General features: G+C 40.7%; 1 protein-coding gene across 1 annotated transcript; it reads left to right on the top strand.

Moving 5' to 3' along the window:
- The first annotated feature begins 9,657 nt into the window (after positions 1–9,657).
- On the top strand, positions 9,658–11,935 carry TAF7 (TATA-box binding protein associated factor 7). The gene has a single exon (XM_008691475.2). It carries the CDS (start codon positions 10,353–10,355, stop codon positions 11,400–11,402), a length of 1,050 nt encoding a protein of 349 aa, XP_008689697.1. The 5' UTR covers positions 9,658–10,352; the 3' UTR covers positions 11,403–11,935.
- The last annotated feature ends 8,422 nt before the right edge of the window (positions 11,936–20,357 follow it).

Genomic DNA, 20,357 nt, shown 5'->3' on the forward strand with positions numbered 1-20,357 from the left:
TAGTTTACTCCCAGTCCGGTACCAAGAGTATGGTTTCTCTGTTCTTCTAAGCCTAAATTAACCGAATTTTCAGGAGATTTCAGAGCGGAAAGTGGTTCAGAAGTGGGGTGTGGGAAGCTTCAGGGAGACTGTTTTCAATCTGGCGGTGATGGAGGTTCTAGGAAGCTTTTTTTCTTTTTTCCTTTGGGGTGTGTGCGCGCACGCGCTGCCCGTATCTCCCAGACTGGTGAACAGCGGCGCCCAGAGTCCTCACCAGTTACTACACTCCTAGATAATACTGAAACTTACCCTTCTCGTTAACCTCATCTATCTTTCCTTAACTCTTAGTTTATTGTCAAGGAAGTAGTTATTCATTCTACAACATATGCATGAAAATGAGAAACTACTATGTTTATTTAATTAATCATATCTGTTACTAAATTGCAATATACAGTAGAATCTCAGTATACCTAAGCTATCTGCTTTCCCTGTCTGCTATTCAGGTAATAGCATCACAGGGGACAAAAATCATACCTCCACTTCTGTAGTATATCTTGACCACTTGACAGCTTCTCAGGCCACACAGAAGAGCAACTGCCCTTTGACTGGAGAATGAAAAAAACTAGGGGATAAATAAACTTTTAGAATGTAAGCTAGACTTTTAAAAATTGGACTGTCCATTTTCTGTCCATTATGCTTTGAATATTTATCAGAAACCTTTGAATTTTGAAGGATGTGTCTTATCCATAGTCTTATTTTTCCTCTTTTCTGAAGTGTCTATGTATTATGTGGATTTTAAAAAAAGACCTTTAATTCACTCAAAGGTAATATATTTTGAATAGAATAACACTGGGCTCTTGGAATTTCACTGGGAAATGTTATATGAGCTTCTAATTTAGACTTCAAATTTAAGAGACACAAGAGGTAGTGATATTCTTCTTCACAACTGAAAAGGAAATGGCCACATCTTTATTTTTAGACAAGCCATTAAAATAATATGCATTCTCCTATAATCATACTAAGTATTTCCCCCAAGAGAAACTGGTTTTCCTAAATAGCAAGAGTTTTAAACTAGATTGCCTTCCTTCTTTTACTCATTGCAAAATTAGGAAAAGTTTACTAACTAAAATGTCTGAGGCTTTGAGTGATTTATCTTTACCCAAAAGTTAGGGAAGAATGTTCTCTGCATTCCAGAGATTGGCATTTCAGGAACAAATTGGGCCAGATACTGGCATTCAACCTGTGGACATGACTGAGAAAGGTCCAGAAAATAAGGAAATACAGGAAACAAAGGTCACAAGAATAGTTCTTGGAAAGAGAATATCCATTCCTGTGTAACCAAATCTATGATTTCTCAGTGTCTCAAAACAAGTATATGGAGTCCAAAGACAGAAACTTAAAGATTCAGCGAACCTCTTTAAATATTGCAAGGAAAGGACTTTTTAGCAGAAAATATCAGTTTTTAGAATGTACACTAATAGGCATAAACTTTTCACCAAAGGGACTCTCTGGGCAAATGAAAGAAATTAAAAAACACACAGAAACTAGAAAGTGAACTTGTAGAGCTTCTCCTCCTCCAACAACAGCAAAAACCAAGCAGAGTTGATTTATAACAGGATATTTACAAAATAAAAGTGTTAAAACTCACAGGTAAATATTTGAATCCAATGTAATATTGAAGGTTCCAGTGCAGGCACCACAGAGAATATCCAGTTAGAAGATGTTTATTGAGTTAAGGAAATTAAGATTTTGCAGTATATGAAGCCACAAAAAGATTGTAGAAATAGGGTAAATCTCACTTGCTGAAGAAGCAGCAACTCCAAATCTAGGGTTGGACCAAAGACCGGACTGAAAGTAGGGCTGGAGGAGCCTCACAGGACCAGGATGATGGCCAGAGTCACTGCGAGGAGAAAAGCACAGTTACAAAGGACAAGGCCACAACTAGGTAAAATTGTAGCTCCGTCTGCCTGGCAGCACGCACCAGGCCATTGCTGAGTTCTGGCAGCAACTCCTCTAAACTGTAGGCAAAGACTGGCTGTAGCATGATGACTGTTGGTATTGTGTGCAGTGACCAGCGTCTCTGCTGCCCACAGGACCACAGTGCTGATCTCACTTGTGCCTCCCTAGGCTGAAGAATCATATTAGCTGGTCTGAAGCATGTAATAGGGTAGCCAGGCAAAGCTCTTCAGATGACGTCCACCTTGGTGACCAGGTAGCCAGTTGCACTGTGCGTGGTGTCACATCAAAGAGGGCATGACTTCTGGCTGCAGCTCCTGGCACAGTGCTGCCTGTGCATTTTCGTTGGGGTGGTCCACCATCACAAGGAGCCTGCAGTGAACATCATCGTGCTCTGCACTTACTGACACGCTGGATGACGACGCACACAGTGCTGGGTTGCTGGTCAGGAAGAAATAGGCACATAGGCCCCATGTCTGGGAACAAGCACTAAAGTGTGCGATGGAGGCTTTGAGCAGGTGTTCCCATTCTCTTGGACCATAGAAGAGGTCTGCTGGAGAACAAGAGCATTTTTCTTGATGGGGTGATATGCAGGGTGATGCTTGTGCTGGAGGAGAGGGACAGCTTGTCCTTGGTGGCTCTGGTGGTGACATTGTACTTCACGTACTGCTCCCAGTTTAGAATTCCTTCTGCCTGTAACTTAGAAAGAGTTACATAGTAATTCTCATAGGTGAATTGTTTGTATGTTTATTACTTCCTATAGTATCTTTTATCTCTCCATTATTTTGGCTTGGGCAACCACAGTTCTTGCCTTGACTAGACACCCAGCTGAAAGTCGTCTGCACAGCCTTATAGTACTCAACCTCCATTTCAATCAGGATTCTGAAATGGGCACTTAAACTGTCTCTTCTCCTGAATGATGCAACTATCACGTTCCAAAAGGAAGATGGTACTGTTGTTACTGGATGGTAGATATTTGCTGTATGCCCTGTGAGACTGTGTAGTAAGCGTAGGGGAACTCTATCTTAATGGTGTCATCTAGGTCAGTGGGGAACCACCTGAAGAATGCAGAGGATGTGGTAGAGGGCAGCTTTTCCTGCAGGCAGACTCTGCTGTGCTCCTTGTGGCTCCGAATGGGAGGCTGGCATTAGCATCTATCTCCTCTATCTTGCCATGAGCTGTTTCTACCGCTCCCCACCACGAGGTGGGGGCAGCTCTGCTCCTTTGGTCTATTCCTGCCCTAGTCATCCTTTTACTTGTGGGGACTAGGGAGATGGCTATTGAAATTAATGTGATAAATTCATAGAGAATTACTTGCAGGATCCAAACATACTGGGGTTTAAGATTGAACCATGCTAGTATTAAGATGTTTCCCACAATTTTCAAAACAAAATGTCTGTATTAAAAGCCATAAATTATTTATATCCAGGGAGAATACATTTATATGAAAAGCATTTATGGAATTTCCAGGGAGGGTTTCAGACTTAAGAGCCTAAAGACTTCCTTTAGCATATCTGCTAGATCTAGCCTGTCATTGTCGAGTTCTTCTCTGCTGTCCTCGCTGGCAGTAAAGAGAGGCTTCCCAGCACTCACCTGCAGTTCCAATCACCGACATGCACATCTTTGCCTAGATACTCCACTTTTAAACCAATGGCTTTTCTTCTGGAATCTCGCAGCGCATTCTGATATGTAGCTTACTAGGCTGAACAAAGACTTCAATAAGGGAAACCGCTTCCTACCCATGGTGCGCCTTCCCTGAGGGGGTCTTCTTATCTCTTCTTGATGCTGCTTCTCAGATCTTAATACACCTTGCCATGGTGGCTCCTAGATTACAAAGGTGCGCTGGAGAGAAAACGCAGCACTTCACTCTGGGTCATTAATCCAGATGTTTGGAAAAGATGGTGGGAGAGAAGGCGTTTGGAATCCACTCCAGATGTATTTCACAAGTCGGCGGGGATCACTGGGTCAGAATGCCAATGGATTGCTTTGTTTCACTCTAGCCACAGATTGGGAGATAGCGGCACCCAGAGGCCTGGTACTATATCTACTGCATGTTATTTCTCAGGAGACTGTATTTGCTTTATTTCCAGGACTTATTTTAGACAAAGCCTGCAAGTCATTATTTATTTTTGACAAAATATTAAAAAATGGACTTTTCACAAAATGTAAACCAAGCACTTTTATTAAAATTCATCAACTTAAAATAATTCATACAGAATTTTCACTCTTGGTATTTCCTTTTGAGGACGATACACTACTGAAGCTTTTCCTTAAAAAAATTTTTGCTCAAGAAATTATCCATTGTAAAAAGAATTTTTCATTACAAAAAGACATTCTCACTGTAAGTTCTATAATAAAATTTTTTCTACTATACAAAAGTAGAAAATATTGATAAAAATTTAAAATCACCAGTAATTATATAATTATTATATCATATTTGATGACTACTCATAATTTGTTAAGTACATAATACTTTTTTCTTTTTTATTGTGGTAATATACACATAACATAAAATTTAATATTTTAAGCACTTTTTAAACAATTTTAAGTGCACAGTTCAGTGGATTAAAATACATTCATAATGTTGTGCAACCATTACTAGCATCCATCTCCAGAAGCCTTTCCATCTTGTAAAACTGAAACCCATACCCATTACCACTAACTCTTCATTCTCCCCTCTCTCCAGCCCCTGGCAAACACCATCTATTTTCTATGATTTTGGCTACTCTAAATACCTCATACAAGTGGAATCAAGCAGTATTTATCGTTTTATGACTGGCGTATTTCCATAGCATAATATCCTTAAAGTGAATCTGTGCTGTAGCGTTATGTCAAAATTTCCTTCCTTTTTAATGCTGAACAATATTCCACTGCATGTACAGACCACATTTTGCTTATCCATTCATCTGTTGATGGACACTGGGTTACTTCTAAATTTTAGCTACTATGAATAATATTGCTATGAGGATGGGTGTACGAATGTCTCTTTTGAGACTCTGCTTTCAATTCTTTTGGGTATATGCCGAGAAGTGGAAATGCTGGATCATGTGGTAATTCTATTTTTAATTTTTTGAGGAAATTCCACACTGTTTTCCACAGTGACTGTGCCAATTGACATTCCCACCAACAATGCATAAAGGTTTCAAATATTTCACATCCCTGTCAACATTTATATATATTTTTATAGTAGCCATCCTAATTGGTATAAGGTGGTATGTCATTGTTTTGATTTGCATTTCCCTAACAATTAGTGATGTTGAGCATCTTTTCGTGTCCTTATTGTCCACTTGTATCTTTTTTGGAATTACACATATACCATTATAACCTCCCCCCCCAAATAATCAGCTCTTTCATTGATACTACTGGTAGCTTATATAGACTGGTATTTGTGTCCCCTTAAAATTCTTGTGTTGAAACCCAATCCCCAGTGTGATGGTATTTGGAGGTAGGGCTTTGGGGAGGTGATTAGGTCATGAGGGTGCAGTCCTCATGAATGGCATTAGTGCTTTGTAAAAGAGGCTGCAGAAAACCCCCTCACCCCTTCCACCATGTGAGGTTACAGTAAAAAGACTGTTTACGAACCCAGAAGCTTGCCCTCACCCAAACACCAGATCTGCTGGCACCTTTATCTCCAACTTCTCAGGCCCCAGAACTAAGAAATAAATTTCTGTTGTTTAGAAACTACTCAGTTTATGGTATTTTGTTACACTAGCTCAAATGGACTAAAACAGTTATCCATGCCCTTTGCTCTCTTCTGACATTTTCTTTTTTAGTTTAGAGGCCCATCCTCTGAAATGGGAAGCTAAACCTATTCATAATTGTAATAGGTTCTGATAGATCTAAGCCAATAATGATAGTCTCATTTCTCTTGTCAGTGTTTACTTAGGAATACAAACTTAATGACTCAACCATGTATTATTTTGAGCCAGATACCTCTTTGTTGTGGGGAAGAAGGCTGTTCTGTGTACTGTAGGATACTTAGCAGCATTCCTGGCCTCTACACACTAGACCCACTACCATAGTTGTGACAATCAAAAATGTCTCCAGACATTACCAAATGTCACCTCCTCCCCACCATACTGAAAATGGTATGGCTCAGGGTATTCTCCTGGTGACTATTATTGTGCCAGGGATAGGTACATGACCCAAATTGGTCCAATCAGCTTGAAAGATGAACTTTGGTTGGGGAGGCACTCTCTGAACTTACCACAGACAAGGAAGGAAGTTCCCTGGTTACTGCTGGCAGATTTCTTGTGACCGCAGACTTTAGAAGTTTACAAGATGAGGGCAAAGCTGCAAGAATAACAGAAAAAGTATAAATAAATGATCGTTCTCCAAAATTAGGAAGAGAAAAACAATTTGTGCCAGGTCATGATTCTATCATGCCTAGAAGGAGCCATACTTGAATGACACTGTCCAATACAGTAACCACCAGTTACATGTGGCCCCTGGGCATTTGAAATATGGCTAGTCCAAATTGAGACGTGCTGTAAGTGTAAAATACGCACCAGGTTTTGAAGATTTAGTACAAAATAAGAATGTAAAATATATCATTAATAACTACTACATTGATTATATGTGGAAATGATAGTTTGGATTAAGGTAAATAAAATTATTGAAATTAATTTCATGTTTATTTTTACCACTTTAATGTGTTTACTAGATAATTTAAGATCACATCAGTGGCTTTAATCTGTGGCTCACAATATATTTCTATTGGACAGAACTGCTCTAGACTATCTGGTTTTTAAAATATTAGTTTTTCTAATTGTTTAAATCAGTATAAATTAAGTTGGTCTTTTTTTCTATAGAAAACATCCTGCTTGGGGTGCCTCGGTGGCTCAGTTGGTTAAGCGTCTGCCTTTAGCTCAGGTCATGATTCTGGGACCCTGACATTGAGCCCTGCATCGGGCTCCCTCCCCCTCCCCCAGCTCATGCTTGCTCTCTATCTCTCTTTCTCTCAAATAAATAAATAAAATCTTAAAAAAACATTCTACTTGATACAGGAGACTGCTACATTTTAGCTAATCTGGGTTTTTTTTTAAGATTTCATTTTTTTGTTTTGTTTTACTTATTTAAGTAATCTCTCTCTATACCCAGTGTGGGGCTCAAACTCATGACCCTGAGATCAAGAGTTGGATGCTCCTCCAACTGAACCAGCCAGGAGCCCCTTTAAGATTTTATTTTTAAGTAATCTCCTTACACAACATGGGACTCAAACTTAAAACCCCAAAATCAAGAGTCACATGCCGTACCTGAGCCAGGGAGGCACCCCTGATAACCTGTTTTTTACTGTTTATATAATGATATGCCAGTATGTAAGCGTACTTTTTTTGGGTGTCTGCAATTTCCTCACCCCTATAATTTTTGATCTCTAAAATATAAACAGGGCTACTTCTACCATTCATAATTTTTTAATCTTCATAATATAAGAAACTTAAAAGTTTATTAAAAGTGTATTAAAGGGAATTTTCAAACATACAGCATTAGCCTGATTGTGATACTCCTTTATTATAGGAAGCAAGTCTTTGGAGGACTTGTTATCTCACTGGGGAATTTTTTGCTCTCCCTAAATCTTTGTTTTGCTAGTATCACAGGTATTTCATGGAACAACCAGAGAAGTATAATTCCTTCGTCAATTTATAGTGTTTCTGTATGCCTAATGGACTTGATTTTTAAAAAAACCTGGATTTACCAACAGACATTAGGGTGACGGGTGATGTGGTAGGATCAATGTAATTTTCCCTCAGAAAAACAGCATCTACAAAATATGTTAAGTTCAAAAGCAGAAAATATGTTTCAGGATTGAAGGAGGTAGTTACTTTAGGGGAAACCAGTTAATCCTTTTAATTATCTCTCACAATATTCCATTTAAAGGTTAGTAACCAAACTATATCATAATTTTGGCAGATTAGAATTACATAGAATTTATCTTAAGTTACTTTCTGTGACAAGGATATTCGAGCATCATAAAACCCAGGCAATTAAAAAGCAAAGCAATATTTGGATTATTTTCATTTATAGGCATATCCTTACATTTTATATGGTTAAATAAAGTACTATGCAGAGGCCAGCAGATATCCTTTTATATGTATGAAATAAGTAAAACCAGGTATAATTAAGGCACAGCACAGTGAAAAAAGTTCACCTTCAACAAGAGAAAATAGATGACCCTGGAAATTATAGTTAAATCAGCTAACACTTTTCAACATATTATAGAACAAAGAAAACTAATGTAGTTATCCGGAAGAATGTAATTTCTCCCTCAAACTTAACAAAAAAACCCAAACTGGTGTCAGATCATTTTAATTTCCTCCCATGATACACTTACCACAGTCCACCTAAACCAAAGAAGACACATTCACACACACTTTTAGCAAACCTCCCCACTCACAATTGGCACTGCCCTTAGCTAGAGAGAAAACATATATAAAGTAAATCTATATCATTTTAAGGTGACATAGAATGTAGCTTCTCTCACAAATTTTGGGAATTAGACTACATTTATGTCATATTTTATGTCATGGACCAACTGTTTCATTCAATTAGCAAATATTTTTTGTGTGTCTCCCAGGTTTTGGTACTAGACACTGGGACACAATAAACAGGGAAACCAAAAACTCTTCATTATCACAGAGCTTCCAATCTGGGGCAAGAGAGATAGTGCCTAAACAAATAAAGCGAATTTTGAAAGTATTAATCACATTTTAGGAGAGTTCTCTTAAATTTATATGCAGTTCACATTTTAGAAGATAGAAATAAAATTTTAATGACCTTGATGCTTTACCAAACTGATCCTATTAAAAAATGAATGGAAATGAATAGGTGCAAGTGGAAACTGTTACATACTTAGGACTAAATACCACAAAACATGCAAATGAATACCTCACTACCCATAGAAGAGACAATCATTAAACAGTTTCAAAATGGTAGACGTGGAATGAAAAAAAATTCCTAACTTAAAAATTACAGGCAAAAGCGTGATAGGGGGTAATACTTCAATTTTATTCCACTTCAATCAGACCATTCATCGGACAACTGTCCTAAACGAGTATGTGCCTCCAGAAGAACATTCAACTTGTCTGTTTACATTTCTATCTACGTCAAATATATTAAAAAGAGGAATCACCCATGTTCCCTTGCGGTCCTTCAAAACAGAAACAGTCCCTAAGGTATGGGTCCCCTTAGGGCATTTTCATAATCAACAAAACATACTTAGAATTATAGAGTGGTCAGCATGAACTTCTCACTCCACTGATTTGGGTACTTTACAATCCACTATATGGTTAACTATACTTTCTTGTATCTGCTCCAGATTTGGATATACCGTGGGGAGCATCCGAGATGTTTCCAAAGGCAAAGACGCTTTCCGCACGGGTGCCCTATCTCCGGCAATCACTCAGAAGCCTAGGAGCTATCCGAACCCACGGCGACCGGTAAAAGTTCTGGCTTAGCGGAGCAGGAAAGGTGAACTCCGGAGTTCACGTCTTTCGTGCAAGCATTGCCTTTAAATATTTTCAAACCAATAGCTCTTTAAGAAACATTATCTTTTTCTCGCGTTAAGTCAAATTCACGCGAGAGGACAAGTCCCCGGATACCGTGATTGCGCCTGCGCGCGCTGGGACACCCCCGCACTTCCGCTTTACTCGTGCTGTCACTCATAGCCGCTTTTCCCGCCCGGCGGTGTGACGTAGTGCTTTCTTCTCCGCTGGGTCTGCAGTTCCGGAGTGAGAGCTGCGGAGCTGCGGAGTCTGGCGCTGCAAGCTGCGGATCTCGGCGAGATCTCGCACTGCCCGTCCTCGGCATTTCGTTGATAATCGGTAGCGGATCACTTTCCTAAGACCCGGGAAGAACAAAGGAATAAAGAAGGAGACGCTCGGCTCCCGGCCGTCTTGCTCGGAGTGGCTTTCTTTTCCGCTCGCTCTTGTTCGGAGAAGCTGGGTTTATAATCGTCACCGGATTGTAAGTACCCAAGGCGAAGAAAGCTCACTGAGTCCTGCTTTTTAAATACCTTTGTTCCGGGAGAGATTGTGGATTGGGAGTGTCTGCTGGGCCTTTCTTTTTGTGTCGAAAATCATTCCGCAGAAGCCGCCATTTGCTTTCCTGCTAGCTAGCTCCGTCTGCATTGTCCGGCAGCGGCATCTAGAGGTCGGAACTTGCATTGCAGCTAATAGATTTAAGTGGACCTAACTCATTAGTGTCCCTAACGACTGGTATTCAGTCACAACATATTTCTAAAGACTTGGGCCTTAATTCAAAACTAAGACAAAATAGACGCTTAGCTCCTGTTCTGCTTAAAGCCTTTTGTAATTAAGGATTTCATTTCGTAACAGACTGGTCTTTCTAACTGTTGGCAATAGCTGGAACTTTTAGAGCAACAAGTGGTTGTTAGAGAAGTGAGTCTCAAAGAAATAAAGATGAGTAAGAGCAAAGATGATGCTCCTCACGAGCTAGAGAGCCAGTTTATCTTACGGCTCCCTCCGGAATATGCCTCTACTGTGAGGCGGGCAGTACAGTCTGGTCATGTCAACCTGAAGGACAGACTGACAATTGAGTTACACCCTGATGGACGTCACGGAATCGTCAGAGTGGATCGGGTCCCACTGGCCTCAAAATTGGTAGATCTGCCGTGTGTCATGGAAAGCTTGAAAACCATTGATAAAAAAACGTTTTACAAGACAGCTGATATATGTCAGATGCTTGTCTCCACAGTTGATGGTGATCTCTATCCTCCTGTGGAGGAACCAGTTGCTACTACTGATCCCAAAGCAAGCAAGAAAAAGGATAAGGACAAAGAGAAAAAGTTTATATGGAACCATGGAATTACTCTGCCTCTAAAAAATGTCAGAAAGAGGAGGTTCCGGAAGACAGCAAAGAAGAAGTATATTGAATCTCCAGATGTGGAGAAGGAAGTGAAGCGGTTGCTGAGTACAGATGCTGAAGCTGTGAGTACTCGTTGGGAGATAATTGCTGAAGATGAAACAAAAGAAACAGAAAATCAAGGCCTTGATGTCTCTTCTCCAGGAATGTCTGGTCACAGGCAGGGCCATGACTCATTAGAGCATGATGAGCTTCGGGAGATATTCAATGACCTCAGCAGCAGCAGTGAAGATGAGGATGAGACTCAGCATCAAGATGAAGAAGATATAAACATCATCGACACTGAGGAAGATCTGGAAAGACAGCTACAGGACAAGCTGAATGAATCAGATGAACAGCACCAAGAAAATGAGGGAACCAATCAGCTGGTTATGGGAATTCAGAAACAGATTGATAATATGAAAGGCAAACTCCAAGAGACCCAGGATAGAGCAAAACGCCAGGAGGATCTCATTATGAAAGTGGAAAACCTGGCTCTCAAGAACAGGTTTCAGGCTGTGCTGGATGAACTCAAACAAAAGGAAGACCGAGAAAAGGAGCAGCTCAGTTCTTTGCAAGAAGAGCTAGAATCACTCCTAGAGAAGTGAGAAAGTGAGATGAGCTCTCATACTTAATTTCATTCCTTAGACTGCTCAGCATTGAAAGAAGAATTTTGGCTTCATCACCTGGACTAGATACAACTGTGCAGTAGTTCTCATTTTCTCCACTGTGTTCTACTGAATGTGTCTTACAAATATACATGTGAATTGCTATCTAATTTTCTGTCAGAACCACTTTGCTGTTTATCCTGTAGGAAGTAGGAATGTATAGACAGATAAGTGACTGTAGGAAAATTGTAGGATTAGTGGAATAAACAGTTCAACCTTAGTAATCACAGCTTCACCACAGGACTTCGCTGCTGTTTCTCCATTTGCCATAAGTGGCTGCTGCTTCTCTGTGATGCCATCTGAGATCAGTAAGCAGAGTCTAGTGTGCAGGCAGTGAAGCTAGTTTACGTGTTTTCCCATGAAGTGGTAGCTATTTTCCCAGCTATTCAAAGCATTCTTATATATGTAGGGTTGCAAATCATTTCATAAAGCTGTTTTAACACAATAAATAAAAGCTACTAATTTTCACCTCATTATGTGTCTTGCTTTTTTAGGGGTAGTGGATATCAGATCCTCTTGTGAGGTGGTTTCTTGGGGTTTAATAACAGTGATTTGATCCTGTTTAAAGGGAAAGAAGCAGTTATGTTGGGTTTTAAGAAAACACAGTAGGGTCACAGAAATTGGGAAATGTCATATCTGTGCCTTAAGTTTCCAACCCACCTGATTCATTTGCAGGTTAAGAAATACTAGGTACAGAACCTACCTAAACTGTCCTAAGTTTTGTACATGAAGGTCTATTTTTACCTTTTTTTTTTTTTTAAGAACTACATTCATCTGGTTAATACAGTAGAAACAAAGGCTATCATATCAAGTACTATTCACTGAACCAACCCATTGGTTTGGATTGATTACATTTCTAAATATTTTCCACTTCAATTCCATCCATTATTTAATAGTATTCTCAGAACTGAGGTGGTTATGTCCATGCCAGTTACTCAAAACTGTTCAAAAGGAAGTCATCGCTACAGTGGGATATTTCAAATTTTCTTTAACAATTTTCATATGTTCTTAAGATTCTAATCCAATGCCTTTCCACCTGAGCTATTTTTGAAAACTGAAAAAAATTACCAAATGCAGAGTTGCATGCAATTCACCTCTGACAGGTTGGGATTAAAGGTTGGTTTGAGAATTGGCCTCATGAAGCAAACATTAGTCCACCTTAATTTTGTATTTGACAGGAAATAGCAGTGGTGAAATTTTAAAATTGTACAGACCTCTCAAGTTTAAAATCATACATGTTAATGTTTGGAGATCTCACAAGACTTCATTTTTCTTTCACATTATTGGATCATTTCTCTTTTACCAAAATGTCAGACTACTAAGATTTCAGTACAGGACATGGAGGCTTCAGGTTTCTCTCAGTGTCAAAATTTTGGATTATCTCTTGATGTTTGCAAATTATTATAAAGAAGCAAGTTTTCTTTTCTTTTTTTAAAGATTTTATTTATTTATTCGACAGGATAGAAACAGCCAGAGAGAGAGGGAACACAAGCAGGGGGAGTGGGAGAGGAAGAAGCAGGCTCACAGCGGAGGAGCCTGATGTGGGGCTCGATCCCATAACGCTGGGATCACGCCCTGAGCCGAAAGCAGACACTTAACAACTGTGCTACCCAGGCGCCCCCAAATCCTTATTTCTAAGCCTGATGCTTTCAGAGTTCAGATTTAGTATATTCTCCTGTGTACTGGAAACCCTTATAAGTATCCCTCAGGCAACTCAACTCCAAATGTTCAAAATGGAACTCCCCTCATTTCCTCCTCTTCCTTGAAAACCTGCTCTTCCTCATTTTATGACTAAGTGCAAATAAATGGCCCTACCACCCATCCCAGGTAATGAAGCTAGAAGCTTAGGCCATAACCTTTGACTACTCACCCTTGGACTACTGAGTCTACTTTCCCAAATAGCTCTTCAATCACTACTTCATCCCCCTGCCACTGTCCTAGTTCAAGTCATTATTATCTCTTGCCTAGCAAATGGCAATACTTTCTAACTGGTTGTGTGTGTATAAATTTTTTTTCTTACCATCTCATTTCGGTTTTTGACTTGGCCATCAAAGTGATCTTCCTAAGATTAAATTTCATCATGTCATTCCCATGCTTAAAACCCTTCAATGGTACAAAATTGCTTTCAGGACTAAGTTTTAAAAAGACACAAGATTATGCCCCGATTACCTTTCAGCCTCATCTCACCACATTCTCTCGCTTATTTTCAGTCCACATGTAGAAAGAACATTTTCCTCTTGATTTGGCCAAATTCTATTTAACCCTCAGTTCTCAAACTATCACTAACTCCAGCAAGGCTTTCTTGATCTCCATCTAGAGCAACTCGATTATGTCTTCGCTTCTAGGCTCTGTTTCCCTTTTATTCCACAAATACTTATTGTGCCATACAGTACCAAACACTGGATAAGAAGTACTGAACTAAAACATTTAGTTTCTATTCTAATCTCATGTACTCTAGTGGATGCTAGGGATAGTGTTTTGGTTTGTTGTTTTAAGATTTTATTTATTTGACATAGTGACAGCACAAGCAGGGGGAGAGGGAGAAGAAGGCTTCCTGGTGAGCAGGGAGCCCAGCGCAGGGCTGGATCCAGGATCGTGACCTGAGCTGAAGGCAGGTGCTTAACTGAAAGAGCCACCAGGCACCCCTGCTGGGATAAATAGTCTATGCATTTATCATACAAAAGTGGAAATTACCTATGGCTCATCCCCCACTAAGCTGTAAATTCACCAGGAATAGGCAATTTGGCTTGTTAGTCATTGTAAACTTACTAAAGAATAGTAAAGAGATTAAAATCTCAAGGTCAAGAGATGTAGTGCCTGGGTTGGTATGCTAGCTGAATGACCTAGTAGTTGTGTGCTCTTGGGCAAGTAACGTAATCTGTTTTCCTTGGTGTTCTCATCATCAAGATGAAGGTGATAACACTTGTACCTCACAGGACTGTTGAGTTGTTGGCTCTTAGCTATTGAGTTGATACAAATAAAGGACTTGGAACAATGCCTGAAATTTAGTAAATTAACAATAAAAGCAGGATACCTGCGTTATTAACAACAAAAGCAAAATACTAGTGTCTGAACATAACAGGGATTAAATAATTACTTGAATTAAAAAATTATCAACAAGAAAAGTATAAAGAAAGCTATTTTTTGTAAATGTTTATTTTTCATATAAAAGAACACAAAATTTTACATCAGTTTAATGGAAACCCTAAAATACATAGAAAAGATATAAAACTAATTATCAAAAATAGTCAACGAGGCAAAGCAATACTAAGAGTGAAATCTTATATCCTAAAATACGTATGTAGCTATATATGCTATTTTATTTTATTTTATTTTTTTAAGATTTTATTTATTCATTTGACAGAGATAGAGACAGCCAGCGAGAGGGAACACAAGCAGGGGGAGTGGGAGAGGAAGAAGCAGGCTCATAGTGGAGGAGCCTGATGTGGGGCTCGATCCCATAACGCCGGGATCACGCCCTGAGCCGAAGGCAGACGCTTAACCGCTGTGCCACCCAGGCGCCCCTATATATGCTATTTTAAAAATCAAGGCAGAAACAAAAGGGGTGCTACACCTCTAAATTTATGCATCCCAGTTTTCCAGTTTAACTCTAAAATTAACCTGGAGATCTGTCAAGAAAGATACATGAAAAAAAATGGGGAAAGTGTCTAACTCAACTGATGGGACAAAGAAAATAATCATTAGTAAGTAACTGCAAATAAATGCCCAACCAAGACAAAAAAAGCACGGCACCTCTTATGGGAAAAGGCTGAAATGGGGTAGAGAGGAAAACAATGAGCCTCAAAGGAAAGTAAGACAGAAGAAATCAGGCCAGAATATTAAGGAATTGGAAACAAGTCTCCGTAGCAGGAAAGACAACAAACGGAAAGAGAGAAAAGAGGGAGGCAAAAGTCATAGGCTCCAGGGTGTGGAGGTCCATGAGAATAAAGCAGGCAGGAAGAGAGGTGGAGTGTGTAGATAAAATTATTCCCTAGAGCTGTGCTGTCTAATGACACAGCCACTCATCCCATGTGGCTACTGAGCACTAGAAACACGGCTAGTCCGAATTGAGAAACGGTACCAGTATAAAATACACTCCAGGGGCGCCTGCGTGGCTCAGCTGGTCAAGCGTCTGCCGTAGGCTCGGTTCGTGATCCCAGAGTCCTGGGACCAAGCCCCATTCCCCTGTTGCTCAGCAGGAAGCCTGCCTCTCCCTCTGCTCTCTCTCTCAATGGCTGCTGTCTCTCTGCCAAATAAATAAAATCTTAAAAAACAAAAACAAAAAACAAGAAAACTATCTCCCAATCACATACCCGCAAGCTGAAGAATTTTAAACTGTTGTCTCGATTATCAGCAATGACAGGAGATCAAAACCAAATCAACAGGTGCCACACAGGCTGGATGTCTGAATGGAAATACATACATACTGTGCACGGAGAAGCACTGAAAGAAAGCTATTTTAAGTGGCTGATTTCAAATGAAAGAATCTAATTACAGCAGAAACAGTTTACTTCAAATATATCTGCAGCATAAACTGACTCAGCTAACTACAACTGTTTTTTACTTGATTTACTTATAGTTTGGTTTTGTATTAATATCGAGAACTCCATTCGAGTAATTAATCTCTTATGTAAACTTCAAAAGAGAAAAACTGAGGAAAATTGGGATCCATTTTCCTTAAAGGAAGTCCTGTGTTAGCAAAAGGACTCACTTTTCTCACAGTTCCCCTTGGCTAATGAGTACGGTGTGTAGTTGGGCTACAGCTTTCTATATTAAACAGTGCAGAGATTTTACAAAAGACAAAAAGTAAAGTCTCTTTCACATCAATTTTCTAAAGTAAACTGTTAACACTTTGGGATGTATCATTCCAGGCCTTTATTTGGTGTACAATTAATTATATATGTTTATGTAGTTTTGTAAAGCAAAAAATATATATGATTTTGTTGTAGGTAATTCTAAAAAATTGTTATGACTGAAAAATATAAGGATCCTTCCCTATCAAGATATGCAGATTTACTGCTTCTGTTCATGATACAGATTTTTATTTTTTTATTTTTATTCTTTTTAGATTTTATTTATTTGTCAGAGAGAGAGAGCACAAGCAGGGGGAGCAGCAGGCAGAGGGAGAAGCAGGCTCCCAGCCGAACAGGGAGCCTGATGCAGTGCTCGATCCCAGGACACTGGGATTTCAACCTGAGCCAAAGGCAGATGCTTAACAAACTGAGCCACCCAGGCGTCCCATGATACAGATTTTTAAAAACATTTTATCTACTCCCCTATTGCTGGTCACCCAGGTTGTCCCGTTTTAAACTTTTTATTATACCAGATGCTGCAATAAACATTCATATCAGTATCCAATTTTCATTATATCTATAGACTAGGTAAGTGGGATTTTTACATTCAGTCCTAGGTGTCATAAAGCCTGACATTTTTAATTTGGAGATCAAATTTTTATTTGAGATGAAAATTTGGACAAATTGTGACAACTCATGTCTTTGAAGGACTGTGTCTTAAACTCCAGTTATCTTTTATTACCCAGTAAGAATTCTATGTGAAAATACAGACTGGGAAGACTGCTCACTACACAGTAATCATACTGGACGTTTTTCTGTACTTCAAATGCCAATCTCCCTCTCACCACAGAGTTGTATTTAGCATGTAAAGTTCCCTTTTCCTGAAACAGTCTCCAGATATTCTCCTGTTTGGCTTGTTGTCATTCAGGCCTTAGCTCACACCCTGCTTTCTCTGGTAATCCTATCTGGCAGTTCAGTCTCACTGCTAGGGAGCATGTGATTTGGGCATTCATCTTGTCAAGTGTAGTGGTCTTCAGTGAAAAGCTGGAAATTGTTTGCCATTATTTTCTGGTATGTATGCTTGGGAAGAAGTGCTTCAATTTAAAACAGAAGCATCGGGGCGCCTGGGTGGCACAGCGGTTAAGCCCCTGCCTTCGGCTCAGGGCGTGATCCAGGCGTTATGGGATCGAGCCTCACATCTGGCTCCTCTGCTAGAAGCCTGCTTCTTCCTCTCCCACTCCCCCTGCTGGTGTTCCCTCTCTCGCTGGCTGTCTCTATCTCTGTCAAATAAATAAATAAAATCTTTAAAAACAAAACAAAACAAAAAAAACAGAAGCATCATCCTTTTGGTTAGAATAAAAAAATGGTTTCAGTTGCTTACCTATTATCTTGGGCAGTGATATACTATATGATGGAATTTGTTCTTTCCAAGTCCAGCAGTTTAGTTAAGTTCATGGAACTTGATCTCTGTCTCCACTATTTATGCAACTATGTCTGGCAATTCAGTGAAGGTATAGACCATTTCCCTACTAATACCTTGTGATCCCTGGCCTGGATCATTAATTTGGCTTCTCCAAAACATATGCATGAACTTAATGCGAAAGCAATTTATGATTTATTGCAGTTTCCTGTATGTCTTGTGTTTATAAAAACTCAGTGTGTGTTTTTTTAAATAAACAATGAACCAGATGTAATTAATTGACAATCAGTGGTGGCTGAACTATTGAAAACACTTATAGATAACTTGATAAGGCCTCAATAATAAATATTAAAATATACTTTTTTCTCCTTGACTTTCCTGAGGGTAATATCAAAACAACAAAAAAAAATCCATTACTCAGGCAACCTGGCTGGCTCAGTCAGTAGAACATAACAACCCTTGATCTTGGGCTGGTGAGGTCTAGCCCCAGTTAGAGGTAAAGTTTACCTTAAAAAAAGTATAATGAATTTTTTTAAATCCCTCAAATATGACATGAAGAATTTAAAAATCTTTTTCTAGTGTAAAACGGCAGTGTTCTCACATAGCTCTTTTCTCTGTCAAAAAGTTTACCAAGATAACAAAAAACCTCAAGATTAAAAAGAATAAGAGATGAGACAGTGAGTGGAAAATGTCAACCTATTTTCAGAAGGCCAAAGCAGAGACAAACCCACTTGATACAGAACCTGTGAGAGGCTCAGTGTTTGCAGGCAGAAGTTTCCAAGGAAGAGAGAAAGGTATGCAGCTGGACATATGGGATTCATTGAATTATATTCAGAGCTGTTAGATGTCCAGGATCCCTAGTCCTCCCTTGGATGGCTCTTCCTGCCCCATCCCACATACGTTTATTTTCCTGGTAAACTGAACCAAAGAAGGCTCAAACTCAGAGAAAGCAGGCACAGATAAAGGAATGTATGACATCGAACAAGAAAATTATGTGAAAATCTATATACTTTACTGCAGTAATGTCACCCCTCTTCCCCCACTCTTGATCTCATTAAATCAGTATCCAACCCACACATCTCCCACACACACACCCACACAGAGTTAAGATTTCAAGATTATTCTCTGAAGAAACCATGTGGTTCAGAGAAAAGAAATCAAATACTGACATTTGGGCATTCTCCAAAGAAAAGGCCAGGTCACTATCTACTACAATGAAGTCTACCTGTTGACAACTATCCACACACTATCTGCTTTTCAGCGCCTCACTTTTATCTATTAATTGACAGGCAAAGATAACCAGACAAGGAAAGCTTTCCGAAGGGAGAATCATTTTAGTCTATTTCCTCCCCCTCCATTTTATTTTTACCCCCAAAGTAAAATACCGACGCGGCCTTGGAATGTAAACCTTAAAAGAATTCGTTCTAACGCTGGGATTATGAGCATCTATCAGGAAGGAAAAAGCGTGTCCTGACAACGGTATCCTCAAGCTAATGTCCAAAACCCCACCTTGCCCTGGAAGCTAGGCCCGTTGTCTTTTATATCCCGATCTTCCGCTGCTGCATCAAGCTCTATGACTCCTCAAGAACCTCGAGACTGAAGCCGGTATAGAGCGCCGCAGCCACGCAGCTCTTTTCTGTCAACTCTCTTAGCGAATACATAAATACCTGTTTTCCACGCCAACTGTAAAACGCCACGTCCTACCTCTAGAAATGGTGGGGACTCTGAGCCACCCGTTCCCAGGGCTCCAGCCCCGGATCCTTGGCGATGTTGCCGCGAAAGTAGCCATTCCCCAGCTCGGCCGGCAGGGCAGAGCGGATCTGCCGGTCTCGGGCTTCCCCGCAGCGGCCCCGGGCGCGCGAAGAGCAGGCTCGGGAAGGCGCGGCGGGGCCCACACCGCTGCAGGCCTGCCATTCCTGTCCTGCTGACGTCAAGGGTTCTCTGATCAAAAGCGGCCACCCATTGTCATGTAAACCACCCCCCACCAGTAGTTCGCCTTCCCTATCTTAAACTTCTGTTTCTGTAGATTTGACCCTTTGACTCCAGGCTCAACGAACGAGGAGCCTGTCGCCTTTTGTTTTGCCGAGTAAGAAACGTGGGGAGAGGGCACGTGGGGGGGGGGGAGGGTCCAGCCGAAAAGGAAAGCGTTGCTTTCCCGGCCGGTTAAGCGCGGCGTCTAGAGTCTCTGGCTGTAGTTGCAAGAATTTATCGACTAGCTTTCATTCGCTGTATTATAATTCATTAAAGGTGTGTACTTACGGGGCGCCTGGGTGGCTCAGTCGGTTAAGCATTGACTCTGGAGCCCAGCTCAGGTCGCCATCTCACTGTCGTGAGTTCAAGCCCGGCGCTGGGCTCCAGCGTGGAGCCTACTTAAGAAATAACAGGTGTGTCCTCAGCGTGAGTCCGGGGCGGGCCCGGCGGGCGCCTCGAGGGCCGGGCGGGGGCGGCGGCGGGCGGGGCCTGGCCTGGGAGCGGCGGGCGGCAGGGCGCCTGGAGGGCCCAGCGCGAGCAGGCGGCCGGTGGGTTATTTCAGTTCGCGGAGGGGGCCCGAGACCTAGCGTGGGGTTAAGCGGCTTCTCCCGCCCAGGAGGGAGAGTCGAGAATGGGCGGCTGGGTGTGAGACACCGGCGCTGAGCTCCAGAGAGTTGCCTCCCACAGAGCCCAGCAGGAGAGGGTGAGAAC

This window comes from Ursus maritimus, unplaced genomic scaffold (genome assembly GCF_017311325.1).
Source record: "Ursus maritimus isolate PB19 unplaced genomic scaffold, ASM1731132v1 scaffold_5, whole genome shotgun sequence".
Taxonomy (NCBI): Eukaryota; Metazoa; Chordata; class Mammalia; order Carnivora; family Ursidae; genus Ursus; species Ursus maritimus.